General features: G+C 46.3%; 1 protein-coding gene across 1 annotated transcript; it reads left to right on the top strand.

The window, feature by feature from the left end:
• The first annotated feature begins 294 nt into the window (after positions 1-294).
• KLF4 (KLF transcription factor 4) lies at positions 295-5,106 on the top strand. The gene is made up of 5 exons (XM_006213381.2): positions 295-907; positions 1,017-1,137; positions 1,800-2,790; positions 2,890-3,054; positions 4,029-5,106. The coding sequence occupies exons 1-5, from the start codon at positions 903-905 to the stop codon at positions 4,202-4,204; spliced, it is 1,458 nt and encodes a 485-aa protein (XP_006213443.1). The 5' UTR covers positions 295-902; the 3' UTR covers positions 4,205-5,106.
• The last annotated feature ends 11,335 nt before the right edge of the window (positions 5,107-16,441 follow it).

Below are 16,441 nucleotides of genomic sequence, written 5' to 3'. Positions count from 1 at the left end.
CCGCGCCAGGGCCGCAGCCGCCACCGCCGCCGGCGTCAGCGCCGCTCCTGCCCGCCAGCTGCCGGGCTGGCGTCACGGCCCGCCGGGCCCCGCCCGCGCCCCTCCCTCTTCCCCGCCCCCACGTGCGCCGAGTTTGTTTATTTAGCTGCCATGGCAACGCGCGGGGGGCCGTGAAGGGAGGGGAGAAGAAAGGGAGGGGGCGGGGCCTGGCGGCGGGCCCCCTTGCACAGCGGGTAGGAGGCGGGGGAAGGGCGGGAGCCAAGAAGTTATAAGTAAGGAGCGCGCGGCGGCCGCCGGCAGTTCCCCGGCCCGAGAGAGCGAGCGCGGCTGCGGGCGCGCGGGGAGCAGAGGCGGTGGCGGGCGGCGGCGGCACCGGGAGCCGCCAAGTGCCCCTCCCCGCCCCTCCGGCCCCCCACCCACCCAGCCACCCGCCCGCGGCCAGCGCCCATGGCCGCGCGCGCCCCGCGCAGCCCCCCGGACTCCGCGCCCCGCGCCGCCGCCCAGTCCGCAGATCCGCGCCACCGCGGCCAGTCTCACCTGGCGGCGCCGCCCGCCCGCCACCCCGGCCACAGCCCCAGCGCCCACGGCGATAGCCGCGGCGACCTCGACAGCGGTGGGGGACGCTGCTGAGTCGAAGAGAGCGCAGCCTGGCCACCGGACCTACTTACTCGCCTTGCTGACTATTTTTATGAGTTTACAACTTTTCTAAGAACTTTTGTATACAAAGGAACTTTTTAAAAAAGTCATCCCCCTCTTATATTTAATCCAAAGAAGAAGGATTTCGGGCAATTTGGGGTTTTGGTTTTGGCTTCGTTTCTAAGTTTTTTTCCTCTTCGTTGACTTTGGGGTTCGGATACCCCCACTGCTTCGGACTCCCGAGGACCTTTTCGGCCCCCACATTAATGAGGTAGGTGCGGCGCCGGGCGCAGGGAGGGCTGAGGGCCGGTGGGACGCGCCGGAGCGGCGGTCGAGAGTGGCCCCCTAACTCCTGCCTCTGCTCCCTACCCGGCCCGCAGGCAGCCACCTGGCGAGTCTGACATGGCTGTCAGCGACGCACTGCTCCCGTCCTTCTCCACGTTCGCGTCCGGCCCGGCGGGAAGGGAGAAGACACTGCGTCCAGCAGGTGCCCCGAATAATGTGAGTGTTACCCCGGGCCGTCGGAAACCTCCGGTGGGCTTCTGTGGGTGGGGTGCGGACGGGCGGAGCCCTAGAGCCGTCAAGAACCGCCGGGCCAGGGGAAGGAGTGGCCGCCTCACGGGCTCCGCAGCCTTCCCAGGATGGCTTCCGCGCCCTTGGCTCAGCTGTACATGCGTGTGGTCCGGACGCTGTGGAGCCGCCGGGGGCGCACACCGGGTCCGCACACGTCCCGGAGCGCGCAAGCGGCAGGGCGGGCGTTCGGGCCACCGGGCGGGAGGTGTCTGTGTCCGCAGACACTGGGATAGAGAGAGCTTGGCGCGTAGGCGTCCCCATGGCAGGGGCAGACAGGGAGAGCCTCAGTGTCCCAATTCCGGGGGCGGCGGGAGCGTCCCCGGGATCTGTCGGGGGAGGGACCCGGGCTGGCGAGTTATGGCGCTCGCTCACACGCAACCGGGCAGACACAACATAACATTCTCCATATCGACGCACCGCCTCTTCTCCGGTCCGGCTGTGGATCGAGCTTGCGGCACCGGCACCCACGGTCCCCGGGCGCTTCCTGCCCGCCGGGTCCGCGTGTCTGGGCGGTGTTGGCGCGGCGGGCCCACTAGGTCGGGGGACAGTCTTGGACAGCACTGACGGTCTCTCGCGTCGTGTCCCCGCAGCGCTGGCGGGAGGAGCTCTCCCACATGAAGCGACTTCCCCCGGTGCTTCCCGGCCGCCCCTACGACCTGGCGGCAGCGACCGTGGCTACCGACCTGGAGAGCGGCGGAGTCGGTGCGGCTTGCAGCGGCAGCAACCCGGCGCTCCTACCCCGGAGGGAGACGGAGGAGTTCAATGATCTCCTGGACCTGGACTTTATTCTCTCCAACTCGCTGTCCCATCAGGAGTCAGTGGCCGCCACTGTGTCCTCATCGGCATCAGCCTCATCCTCGTCTTCCCCGTCGAGCAGCGGTCCTGCCAGTGTGCCCTCCACCTGCAGCTTCAGCTATCCAATCCGGGCCGGGGGCGACCCGGGCGTGGCGCCGGGCAGCACGGGCGGCAGCCTGCTCTATGGTCGGGAATCTGCACCTCCTCCCACAGCTCCCTTCAACCTGGCGGACATCAACGACGTGAGCCCCTCAGGCGGCTTCGTGGCCGAGCTCCTGAGGCCCGAATTGGACCCAGTGTACATTCCGCCGCAGCAGCCGCAGCCGCCAGGTGGCGGGCTGATGGGCAAGTTTGTGTTGAAGGCTTCTCTGAGTGCCCCTGGCAGCGAGTACGGCAGCCCGTCCGTCATCAGTGTTGGCAAAGGCAGCCCGGACGGCAGCCACCCGGTGGTGGTGGCGCCCTACAGCGGCGGGCCGCCGCGCATGTGCCCCAAGATCAAGCAGGAGGCTGTCTCCTCGTGCACCGTCGGTCGGCCCCTAGAAGCCCACTTGGGCACTGGACCCCCTCTCAGCAATGGCCACCGGCCGCCTGCTCACGACTTTCCCCTGGGGCGGCAGCTCCCCAGCAGGACTACCCCCACCCTAGGTGCCGAGGAACTGCTGAGCAGCAGGGACTGTCATCCTGCCCTGCCGCTCCCCCCGGGTTTCCATCCCCACCCCGGGCCCAACTACCCACCCTTCCTGCCCGACCAGATGCAGCCGCAGGTCCCGCCGCTCCATTACCAAGGTCAGTCCCGGGGATTCATAGTTCGGGCTGGGGAGCCCTGCGTGTAGTGGCCCTTAGGGGCTCACGGAATGATGCTGACCCCACCTTCTTCACCCCTAGAGCTCATGCCACCCGGTTCCTGCATGCCGGAGGAGCCCAAGCCAAAGAGGGGGAGAAGGTCGTGGCCCCGGAAAAGGACGGCCACTCACACTTGTGATTATGCAGGCTGTGGCAAAACCTACACGAAGAGTTCTCATCTCAAGGCACACCTGCGAACCCACACAGGTAGGAGGACTAGCCGCCAGGGGGTGGAGGGGGGGTTGGTGTCCAGCCTCATCGGCTAAGTATGGACGCTCCTCAGGGCCTCCCTTGGGATGTGGGGCGCAGACTATCTCCTCCATCTCCTGGATCACAGGAGAGAACAGCAAACCGGCGCCTACTGTTTTGCCCAGGAGCCTTTTGCTTGGCGGATGGTATCAGTGCTTGAATGTGCAGTTTTGTTGGGCCTTTGAAAGGCAGGGAGATTCCCGGGCTGCATATGGGCCTCTTCTAGCTTGAGCAGAGCATTGCCCTTGTAATCAAGAAATTATACTTTCCAGTGCAAAAGCACGACAGGTTTTTAAAATTTAATTTTCTAGACTGTATTGGTTGTTTCCTTCCCAGATTCTCTCCCCTCTCCTTCTAGTCTTAACAGGTTTTATTTAAATGTTATTTAAATCTCAAGGATGTAATGGTTAGGATTGCTTAGATTCTGGTTTAAGATCATCACTGCAGGGAATTTCTTTGTGGACATAAGAAGGTACATAAGGTCACTAAGGGATGGCACTCATTAAACTAACAGAAATGTGGGTACAGGAAAAGTAGCCCCTTGTGGCTTTTTAGAACCAGTTGTTTGGGGATAGGATATTATTGCTTGGCTTGGGACCGGAGAGACACACTAGCAGCCACGGTTTCTAAATTCATTTCCACGACTGTGATACCTTAGCTCGAAAGAATGAAAATGGTAGCCCCGTGTAGATTTAGGTGGTATTTGTGTTTCCTGTGCTTAATTATTTAACTTGCCGTAAGAAAAAAACGGAAAGAATAATGTATTCCTCTTTACGATCTGGAATTTAATATGGCCTTTGGAGGTATAAAGATGTTCCTGGATCCTTTAGAGTGGGGTCCTGGGGGTTGATTTAGGCCTCCCGTTTTTTTTAAATGGCCAACTCTTTGTTATTTAGCAACGGCTTCCAACGGCTTTATTTTTCCTTTTCCAGGTGAGAAACCTTACCACTGTGACTGGGATGGCTGTGGATGGAAGTTTGCCCGCTCAGATGAACTGACCAGGCACTACCGCAAACACACCGGGCACCGCCCCTTCCAGTGCCAGAAGTGCGACCGGGCGTTTTCAAGGTCGGACCATCTCGCCTTACACATGAAGAGGCACTTTTAAAGTCCCCAAACAGTGGATGTGACCCACACTGCCAGAAGAGAGTTCAGTATTTGTTACCTTTCACACTGTTTTCCCGGTGAGGGGAGAAACCCAGCTGGAAAGCACTACAATCACGGTCAAGTTCCCAAGGAGTCAACTTGTGGATGGATAATCAGGAGACATGAGGACACCAAAAGACAAATCAAAGAACAGATGGGGTCTGTGACTGGATCTTCTATCATTCCAATCCTAAATCCAACTTGAATATATATTCCTGGACTTACAAAATGCCAAGGGGGTGACTGGAAGTTGTGGATATCAGGGTATAAATTAGATCCATGAGTTGCGGGGGTTGGGGGGGAGGCCAGAATCCCTTGAATTGTTTCGATGCAATATAAGCATAAAGATCACCTTGTATTCTCTTTGCCTTCTAAAAGCCATTTTTACAATCTTAGAGGAAGAGGAAGAAATTCAGGTACAGAAAATGTGTTTTAATAGCCTAAATGATGGTGCTCGGTGAGTCTTGGTTCTAAAGGTACCAAATGAGGCCAAAGTTCTCAAACTGCTGCATACTTTGACAAGGAAAATCTATTTTTGTCTTCCGATCTACATTTATGACCTAAGTCAGGTAAATACACCTGGTTTACTTTAACCTTTTTATGCAGACAGTCTGTTATGCACTGTGGTTTCAGATGTGCAATAATTTGTACAATGGTTTATTCCCAAGTATGCCTTAAGCAGAACAAATGTTTTTTTCTATATAGTTCCTTGCCTTAATAAATATGTAATATAAATTTAAGCAAACTTCTATTTTGTATATTTGTAAACTACAAAGTAAAAAAATGAACATTTTGTGGAGTTTGTATTTTGCATACTCAAGGTGAGAATTAAGTTTTAAATAAACCTATAATATTTTATCTGAACGTTTTTGTTTTGTGTTGTTTTTCCCTGGGAAGAGCACATAACAGACACTTCAGTTTAAACCAAGTGGGTAGGCATGTGAAAAGCATACTAAAAAAGCCAGCTTTATCTCAACAGAATAAAAAACTTTTTAAAGACTGCTTTAGCTTTATGAGAGTGCTTGAGATCATCGAATTAAACTTACCTGGTTCAGGTTGCTCTTCCGAATGTATGTGAAAAAGTACATGAAAGCAGTTTCCTTATCTGAATATGAATTTCCAGGTAGAAACAGCTCAATCAGTCTTTGATTTGCTCAGTTTAATACGAGCGTAGTCATGAAATAAACATACACATTCCAGTTTCACATTTTAAAAGATCTTCATGGTTTGTCTTTAAAATTCAATGAAAATATAAAACTCTGGCCTCGCCTTGCACTTAGAACAATTTGTGTAACAAAAGAAACTTCCCATAGCAGACAACCCGGGGAACATAGTTCCACAGTGCCCTCCTGAGGATTAAAGGATTCATTTATGCTTCGTTTGTGTAACAGATACATGACTTTTAGTTACAGCCTTAAAAGAGGGCAGAACCCCAGTTTCTAGTAGATATTGAAAACTCCATCGGTCTAAAGGTAACCAGCTCCATTGTTTCAGAAGGTTGAACCTAGGCAAGAATGATTCAGTCACCAAACTGAGTGTAAAGTCAATTTAAAGTTTAAATGGTGCTTCTGTACGTTGGTAACGTATTTCTCAAGTTATTAAAGCTTAAAACTGCACTGATACTTTTTGGCAGCGGATACTGGAGAATCTGAACTTCATAATAGAAAAAGCATTGTGACACTTGTTGACACCACACGTTTGTAATGGCGATGTGGGAGACTAATTAATATTGTCAAGCGGACAGAAGCTGACTGGCATTTTCGTTAGAGTGCTTATTAACTCTCCATTATACCTAGTGTTCAGAGGTGTTTGCACTGTGGGTACATTTTATAAATGGAATGAAAAACAGAAATTCATCAGAGGCTCATGGTGGATCAACACAAAGTATTTCCCTTGGCTTTTAAGAGTCTAGCACGACTGGAAAACGTGGCATGTGTCTTAGCTTAAAAGAAAACAGGTGCATCAGTAGGGTGGAATTTCATGTGGCCAAGGACGTATTCAAAGCATATTTAATGACATGGAAAAATACTCATGGTATGTTAAGTGGAAAAAGCAGGATATACGACTATGAACAGTATGATTCCAATTGTGTAAGTTGAAATGTGTGTGCCTTGAAGGAGAGAGAGAAGCAAATCGAAAATTAAGAGAAAAGACTAGAAGGAAACACCAAAATGTCAATTCTGGTTTTCTCAGATTTAAATGTTCTAGTTTTCAAAATATTCTAAAATGAGTTTCTATTTTAAATGGAGAAACTTTTAAAAAGGAGTACAGGTGCAAATATTTAGGCTTTATTTTTAAAAAGCAATTAAAGCTATTTAAACAAAAAAGCCTGTATTCTCATAAATTTCTCTTTGTATTGAATTGTGGTTGTTGCTCTTGGAATCCAACCTTCTTCCTATACAGAGCCTTCTGGCACAAGGTTTGTGTATGAAAAGTGTTTATCAGAAGGTTGTTAACAACATATTTACTAAGTGTCTGTTATCTCAAGTAGAAGATACATCATTCATAAAATATTGACATTTTAAATGTATTCAAATTTTTCTAACATCACGAGGAAACATCACTTGCATTAACTTTTTCTAACCTGAAAGAGAAAGCGTCCATAACTAAAACGAGGAAGATTTTCCAAAAATGTAACAGGACAAGACTATTCAACTTGCGCAAATAGCTGAAGTATTTACTTTAGTACCTATCAGTTCTGAAGTCCTCGGTGTACTGTCATTACTGCATTACAGAGCCGTTCACACTGTATAATAAAGAGTACCTCATAATTCAGATGCCTGCTTATTACATTTTCCTCATGACATTTAATTTTATATGCCCTAGATTTTAACTTGTACACACACAAAGGATTAACAATAGTGTTTCCTACACATCAACAGACTTTCAGTCTCTCTCTTTTCCAGCAAAACGCCTTTTCTAGCAAAATATTCTTTCTACCCGAGAACCTATTTGACTCCTAACATCTCATTTTGGTTTGTGAAAACAAACGGGGAGCTTCGCCATCTCAAGTAGGGTAGTTGGGGGGTTATCCTCTTCTGTTCAAGAGTTGCCCCAGTTTAGGACACAGCTCAGTGGTAGAGTACCTGCTTAGCAGGCAGGAGGTCCTGGGTTCAACCCCCAATACCTCCACCAAAAAAGAAAGAAAAAGAAAACTGCCTTAAGCCATGGAAACAGGTCTTCAGGGAAGTTATTAAAATAAGCAGTGGGGGTACCTGCTGTACTCTGACCTGTGGGACTATCTAAATTTAGCAGCCTACGTCAGCCACCTGTTCTGATCTGTGTCCTGGCTTCTAAAGCTCCATTCAGCACAACACACTCCTAAGTCAATCTGTAGTCATTCTCTTTATCCGCACCTTCACCCTCTCTCTCTTGTACACGCATACACACCATCCCCAACTACACAAACCCTTTTTTAATGTATTTATTATTTCATCATTTTATTTATTATTATGCATTTCATTTTATGGATATATTTCATTTCCTCATCTTTTCTTAGCACTTTCTACGCTCTGTTGTATAGTGACACGTTTTTACAGCACTAACTCAAGCTATGTTTCCCCGTTTGGTTATGAAACTCTCATTTGCTGTTCACAGCGGAGTACAGATTCAGTGTTTCATATAAAACCACCAGGAGGTCTCCACATCATGAATGCTGTGGAACAGATCATGCTCTACCTGTGAAAATGCAAAGGGACTACTGTTGTAGTCAGAGGGCTGTATGACAATTAAAAAATTTGTTTTTCACATTAAGTGAAACTAAAATGAAAGTTGGGAACTGATACCCTTTGGAAGCCTTTACTTTAAGCAAAAAAGTAAATCCTGAGTAAATTCCTTACCATCTTCTAAAAACCGAATAAATTCTTCAATCCTTCTGAAGTACCTAGAAGTTCAAAGCCCTGGTCACAGTCAGACAGGAAACCAACTGCTAAAATATTACATGAACACAGAAAATCTTTCAGGCTGATCTCTAGGCTACCATAGCCAGTTGACTTAGTTGTGGGGGAGGAAACACACAGGGTGGGAACAGGAGTGAAATCACTTCTCTGGAGCCATGTACGCCAGGAGTCCATTTTTACATTGTTTTCCACGATGCTGGTGTCATAATGTCACTTTTTCGAATTGCTTCCGTCTCTCGACACCCTAGATGAGTCAGCATGTTGCAACCCGCCCTCCTAAATGTCTTTTTCCACTTGTTCTTAAAGGAAAAGGAGGAAATAAATAGAAATCCAATTTAATAACAATGACAAGAAGTAAATTCGCACTTCTAGAATCCCTTTGACAGCTGAGCACACCTACTAGGACATTTTTCATTGACGCAACACAGTAATTACAGTGATAATCCTAGAGTACCAGGACCACTTGCCTCCCTTTTATGTGTCTTTTCATGTCTTTGTTACATGTTATCATCTAAATAGAGTAAGAAACAAGAAGAAGTAGCTCTTCATGAAAAGATAAATAAATAGATGAATGAAGCCCCAAGTGGAGACTTGACAATTATCTAAAATCAGTTAGTGGGGAAGAAGGTTTAGCTCAGCTGTAGAGCACCTGCTTGGTGTGCACGAGGTCCTAGCTTCAGTCCCCAGTGCCTCTGCTAAGGGGGGGAATAAAAGGGTTACTTAAATAATCATAAAATAAATTAGGGCAAACAGTCAAACATGTCCATTCTAAGCTATCTGAGGCCGGAAGTTTGAGTGGGCTTATAATTCCTATCTCACTTATAATATTTGAATCCGTACTAAACTGGCACTGGGTCAACTTCTTACTGAACAGTGGCCAGATCACCAGGACAGAAAGCCAATGCACTCGGGCTCCCGACCAGCATACCCATGGATAAATAGCTTTACAGGGAAATCGAAGGAACTCTAGATGCATTTGCTGAAAGCCAAGGAGACAAGTGAATTGGTACAAACCCTAAGCAGGGTCTCTTAGACACGCCAGATGAAAGGGATTTTTTCAGTAAAGACAAGCAGACTTCTTTTCTGATCCGGGTCACTTTTGGCCAGTGTATAGTCGCCCTTACTTCTGCACAACTCTGTGACGTCCATGAAGCGTTTACATGCTCCGTTACCTCAATGAATCCTCAGGACAAAAGGTAGGGGTGAGTTGTCCCTCTCTCATCCCCATTTTATGGACGAGGAAACCAAGGTTCCCTTCATAGTTTTGTGTTTTGTTTTTCTTTCTTGCTGACACACTCAAAGCATTTCTCTTTGAATGCTTTTGTCCTCAGTCCGCTGGGCAGGTAGGGCTACAGGCAAAATGGATCCACCCCGATTCAGAAGGCTTTACTAACATTCAGATTCTTCCAGTAAACTTATTTAGGCGTCAAAAGCCCCAGACTTCCCGTCTCCCAGTCAATATGCTCTTTCCTTTGTCAAGGTAGACAGGATGAGGAAGTTGCCTGCAGGAGTTTTTTTGAGCTGGTCACTCTACCATGAATATGATACTTTTTGTCTGAGGTAAAAGAAAAATGCCTGTTTCTGTCCGAGCACACAGCGCTCTTGATCAGACAGATATGGTCCAGCCCCTCCCCAATTCATCACCTTCCCAATGTCCCTAGGGCCTTGTGGATGCAGATTAAAACTGTGGCACCCCCACCCCAAACCTGTCCAACATCTGCTCCTTTAGCTCAATCACACCTTAAGTGTACCGGCCATGGCAAAATATTCTGGATGCCCCCCTGCCCAGTACTATGCCTGTTTCAGCTTCTGAGCCTTTCTTTGCAGGTACTGGTCTCTGCTGCTTCTGGTAAGACCCACACTGCCCCGACACGCACTTATATATCCTTCATTGTGAGCTCTTAAAAAGCCCCCTCCCTTCCACTGGCTCTAGATCCTTTGTACATGTTAGATTTTATGGGCTGGCCCCCACAAGCTCCTAGAGGGTCTCCTCTTAGAGTTCCCAGCTCTTCAAACCCGAGACTCTCTTTGCTGCTTGGATGACCGTCATTTTCTGACTTCTGAACGTGTCTAAACTGTTCTACAAAACTGACTCTAGAAAACAGTGCATGGAGTTGACAAATGCCCCTGCCTGTGAGCCTTTGTTACTGCCTCATGGAGGAATGAGTAAGATCGCAAGCACTAAAGCTATAAATTACATAGGCTGTCTGAAGCAGAAAAGAGTCTTCAAGACCCTTTAACTCAAGGAGAATACTGAGGCCTGGAAGAAAGACTGGACTTACCCAAGGTCACAGCAAATGGGGATCTGAACACCCACCAGGACCCAGGTCTCCCTTAACAAGCCAAAGCTGATGGCTCCAACCGAGAACCCAAGGGAACATTAGAGGGGAATACAGATTTTTTTTTAAGACACCATGCTAAAGGATGGTTTTAAGAGGAAAGTTCTAAATTCAATGTCATGTCGTGCTCTGATATCCAAAAAAGTATTTCATTCTTCTCTCTGATGCTTCTGTAATACTGGGTTGCCAGCTAAGACAGGTACTATACTCACTTACCACTGTGCCTCTCTTTGGAGAACACAGGAACCATTCCCTAAAACTGTAAAAATATGTGGTTTTATTCTGCTTTCTCTTTCTGTGCAATTCCATTCAAACATATATAATCTGTTCAAGGACCTACCTTACCAGTAACTGTGCAAAGAGCGGCAGAACCAAAGGTGAATTAGACTAGATAAATATACATGCCTACAGATATTTTTTTCCTAATACGATTGCTCTGCCAAGGGTGTAAACTGTAGGTTAAATGAAAATCAGCCTCCTAACCGCTGTAAAAATTGTTTACCTCTCTTGGAAAAGAGATCGGATAGTTCTTTGAGAGACCCAACCACACTAACTACAACCCCATGAACGGTTTTTCCCCCGACAATTTTCTTGATTGCTTATTATTTTAGATACCTCCAACTTGTTTATCAGGTGCATGTCAAAGCATGTGAGAACGCGTTATTCAGGTTCAGCACGAAGGATTTGGCCTTATTCAACAAAATATCACAAACTTCTGTTGAAATTAATGATTCAAGCGAAATGGAGCTTAATCTGCCAACCAAGGCACCTTAGGCTTCTGTAGATTGGAGGTTGCATATCTAGACCAGGGGAGCAACCGGATTTTGTTGTGAGCACAACTAACTTTGCGGTGAGGGAGCATAACTGACTTCATAAGGCTCTTTTGGTGTCTGGTGCCAAAGCTTGTAGAGACAGAGGAGGCTTTGCCTAAGGGATTCTTTGCATTAAAGACTTTGTTAGGCAAAGCCACTCTGGCATGGGAGTCTGATTTGCAATTTGTGCCTTTGTAAAAGGATTAGAAGATCCCTATTGTTTAATGTTTGGATCTCAATTTGCATTGGGGAACACATGCCCTCTTCCAGGTTTAGTTTTTTATTTTCATTTTCGTGCCCTGATATACAATCAATCCTGCCTGCTAAAAAATTGATGAAACTGCAGGGCTGGATGTTTGCACTGATGAAGGAAGTGAGATAGACTGGTTTTCTCTACGAGTGGTGGAGTCTACCTGGGCTCCAGTAATACTGAGCCAGAAATCTATTTAGCAACTGACCAATAACTCACAGGTATAGGTACACACACGTTTTTAGTTACTATTTCCTTAATTAGAATGCAGGACACTTTGTTAAAATAAAAAAAGCACTACAGAAGTCTGATCAGATAGTAAATCTACAAAAAGAACTGAAAGAAAAAAGAAATCCTCTGACCACCTCAGGCCATATTTGAACACTTCTGTCCAATGTCTTCCTTCGTAAATCAAGGGTTTGAGAAAAATTATTTCAGGTTTGTGATAACAATACTCTCAGCTGTGCGTGATGTTTAACTACCTGTCCTTTGGTAAACAATTTTTAACTAACATTTGCTTTGACAACGTTCCCAGAATGGCAACAGAAAACTTGGAATAGAAACTGCGTGAGCAGGAACAATTTCTTAGACTGTGGGTTTAAGGCACATGGTTTATTTGTTTGTTTATTTTCTTTTTAACTCTTCGGTTTCTTGATCCTTTGTCTTTGTCATTGACCGCAGGAAAACATTTCTTGCCTGTTTGGATGAAGGTACTGGGAACCTGGATTTGCTGGTTGAGTGAGCTGGAAGCAGATGAAAAGCATTCATATTCATTGAGTACCTGTGGTATGCCAAGAACTGCTCTAGATGTTTAGGAATTTGTTATTATGCACCCTTGGTAGTTGAGAAGACTGAGGCCCAGAGGAGTCAAGTGACTTACCCAAGGTCACACAGCTGTGATGAGAGCCCAGGTCTACCTGATTCCTAAGCTCAGGCTGTTTCTGCCACATCACATCACCTCCCAGATAAAGTAAAACTAATTTCATTTGGAAGGGGCTGGGGTTTATCTGTTCCTCACCTCCTTGGAATGTGTTTGTTTTTTAAACTAAACAGGGGTTATGCTGTGCAGGAAGCTATATGGACAAGATTGACCTAATCTATCCTTCTTTCTAATAGAAACAAGTCATCTTATCGGCCATTCCATTAAAATACAGCACATGCTTCTCTGCTCCAGTTTGGATAATGACTCAGGAAAAGGCAGTCTGTTTCAGCATCATAGCAACCCTACGGCCTCTATAAAATCATCAGAAGTAAATAAGCCTTTGCTTCTCTTCCCGGGCATTTCATTCACTGATTCCAAAGCACTTTACACGTGTATCCGTTCTATTAGAATAAACAGAATAAAGACTAGCAGCACTTTTGATAGCTGGGCCAGTTGGAGGTTGGCCTAAGAGAGTGTCTTTTGCTGGAGATCACATGCTCTGAGGCCCCCTTGGATGGAGAGTGCCCAAGAGGAAGTGAGCGGGAAGGAGTGGCACCCTGGCGCGCTGGACTTCGAGCCCATGTTCTCAGCCACGTCCCATGGGAAACACGGCCTCTCTGCCATCTTCCACAACGCTCTGCCAACATTCTCCTCGAGCTCCCGATATCTGAAGATAATCCCTTTTCCCCTAAATGGGATCTCAACCTAAAATAGATCTGGTTCTGTGCCTCAGGGCATGGACCAGTGACTCAGGGTGACATTTCAGATCTCTGAAGCAGGCAAGGCTGTTCAGAGCACGGGAGTCCAGGCTGGGAGCTAGTTAAGACTCAAGGAACAAATGAGAGCCCCAGCCAGAAGGCATTTCACGAAACAGTTCACCTGGAGTTTCCTTTGCTCAGGGGGGAAGCTGAGGCCCCCAAGCGCCCCACAGTTGTGCCGCCGTAGAATCTCATTCCAGCCTGAGACTTCTGCAGACCCTCATCCTCAGTCTGCATCAGGCCAGAGATTTACCTGCTAAGCAAGACACAAACGTTCTGGAACTTAAGCCTAGGTGGTAAATGGACAGATTTTTTTTTTAACTTTTTTTTTTATTGAAGTGTAGTGGATTTACAATATTAGTTTCAGGTGTCCAACAAAGCGATTCAGTTATTTGTATACAGACATATATATATATATATTTTCAGATTCCCCATTATGGATTATTACAAGAAATTGAATACAGTTTCCTGTGCTACACAGTAGGTCCTTGTTGCTTATCTATTTTATATATTGTAATGTGTATCTGTTAATCTCAAACTCCTAGTTTATCCCTCCCCGCCCTTTCCCCTTTGTAACCGTAGTTTGTTTCCTACGCCCATGAGTCTATTTTTGGTTTGTAAATAAGATTTGTATCTTTTTTTTTAGGTTCCACATATAAATGATATATGATATTTGTCTTTCTCTGTAAATGGTCAGATTTTTAATGTGTGAGCGAGACTCAGCGTCAGGGATGGCAGAAGGAGAGAGTCGCTCCTAAAAAAACGTGTTGCTTTGGCACATTTTCTACATTGGGGTTTTGTTGTTTTCTTTTTCTCCCTATAGTTCATATTGTCTGAGGTACGTTTATATCCAGCTCTTTCTGTTCAATAGTATGACATGGGTTAAAGTAAGTCCTTAGAATGCACTACCACGCTCCATTAGAATTATCCAGTAAACAATAGTGAGGGCTGACGTTTTTTAAGGTTTACTACATGCTGTCCCTACACTCAGCATTTTACGCGTATTTCATTTAGTCCCCTCAATAACCGTATGAGGCCGGCATCACCTTTCTCTTCATTTTAAGAATGAGGGACCTGAGGCAAAGAAAGCTTAGATAACCTGCCTGGAATCACAAAACCAGTGAGGAGCAAAGCTGGAATTTAAACCTGATTCTACTTGTTTTTTTTTCTTTCTTTCTTTTTTTAATTTATTAGAGATATTGGGAATTGAACCCAGGACCTTGTGAAAGCTAAGCATGTGTTCTACCACTGAGATATGCTCCCCACCCCCCTGCCCCATTCTATCCAACTCTTGAGTCATGCACTCTTTATATGCAGAAGAATGTTCAGGAGAAGTTAACTGGAGGGAGAAACACCTATATAATATGACCGAACTTGGTAAAAATATATCTGTTTATGTGTTTTGGGTATATTTGTGTTGGGAAAGTTCTAGAAGGACACTCCGATGTCAATTCCTTGGAGCAGCCTTCCCTGACCATACTAAAAGAGCCCTCCCACTGTCCAGGGGTTTTGTATATTTTAATATGCTTGCTTTTCCCCCATGGTACTTATCATTACCTGAGATGTGACATATATCAGACCGGATGCCTAACAAAGTGCCTGGCATGCAGTAAGTGCTTAATACTTGTTAACTCGAACAAATGTACTAAACCGTTAATGTTTATGGGGTTTTTTTTCTCTCTTGCTGTTAAACAGAAACAATTTAGATTCTTGATACGTAAATGGATTGAATTTTTTTTTCACGTTTCATCTAAAATCCTGTAAGTAAAAAAGAAAAAAATAAAACCCATTCCACTTAAAGGGTAAGAACCTAAAATGGTCTGCTTGAGAATGCAACGTGCTCTCCTCCACACACCTTCTCAAGAGCAGAAAGTTCTCTGCAGAAGAGATCATTGGAAAACCACTTAGATAAACTTGCCTCGAGTCAAAAGAGACTCATTAATGTTTCAACCGCCAATCCATTTAGTGTCGGAGCACCCCTCTGATGGCTTTAGAAACATAACCCTTCCAGTCACCAGGCTCATTGAGCAATGGGAGCAAACGACTATTGGGTGCAGATGCAGGGACTGACTGAAGTTTTTGAGATGAGTGGAATACGGCTTATCTGGCCCTGGTGAAAATGAAAGGAACATCTGAAAGGAGCTGATAAGATTTTGGGCAGGTTTTATCCCATCAACAAACTCTCCCCCTTCTCCTCTAAAAAAGATTAGGCCTCCTGTGACTGGGAATCTTGTGTGGACTTGACCTTCATTCGTACTGTTCTACTCACTTTAAACTAGGGGTGGCCGTTTGAGATGTTTGCATTCTCAGCCACATCCCCACCAGCGACTTCGAGAACCATCTTCGTATCCCTGCATTCCAGGCTGAGGTGGGAGCTCCTTCGGCTGGCTTCCTTCCTCCATCCCTAAACTGAATCGAGCTCCTATATAAAATTCATAAATTCTTGGCAGGAAAGAAATCCTCCCGCTGGAAGGAACAGATGTTCTACGAGTAACTTTTGCCATAATACTCTGTCCCTAATATCACAGTTTTAAAGTGTAGGGGGATGTTAACTATTTTTTTTTTAATGTCAGCATGTTCTGGGCAGCTTTTCTATCTCCATCTGTGGCATACACATCACCAGTCCTCCCACCGCCCCTTTGTAAACTTCCAGAGACTAGTTGAGAATTGGACAGATATTAAAAAGCGAAAGTGGAAAATTCAATTCAACAAATATGCTAATGTATAACCTAATGCAAAGTAATGTGATATTTCCCTCTCAGTTGTAAATCTAAGAAACATTCTTTCCCTTGTCCTCTTAGAACTTGGAGGGGTCTGCAAGACTTTTAACAAGGCAAAATGACCAATTAACATTCAGGGTTATTACCGGTAACAGAATTCCTTGAGAGTAACCTATTCATAACTTTCCCTTTCTAAAGAAAGCCTCAGCTGGGGCTTCAAACTCAAGAGGCTACCAGGCCATTTTCACTTATTTATCACCTCGTTAAACTGCCCACCTTAAATGCCTCTATCCCAGGTGACCGCGGGGAAGGGTCAAGGTCACTGGATGCCTCTTACCTGCCCTGGAAACTACTTTGGAAAGCTTGGCCTCACCTCGGATGGTCCAAGGTGGGGTCCCCTCCCCAGGGACACTGACGCCCACTTACAGCTGCTCTGGAGAGGGCCAGAGCGCCTGCTGGCTGTGGCCTGGCCCCAAACACGCCTGACCACTTTTGGGTT

Source organism: Vicugna pacos, chromosome 4 (genome assembly GCF_048564905.1).
Source record: "Vicugna pacos chromosome 4, VicPac4, whole genome shotgun sequence".
Taxonomy (NCBI): Eukaryota; Metazoa; Chordata; class Mammalia; order Artiodactyla; family Camelidae; genus Vicugna; species Vicugna pacos.
This window is presented reverse-complemented; position numbering and strand designations above follow the sequence as displayed.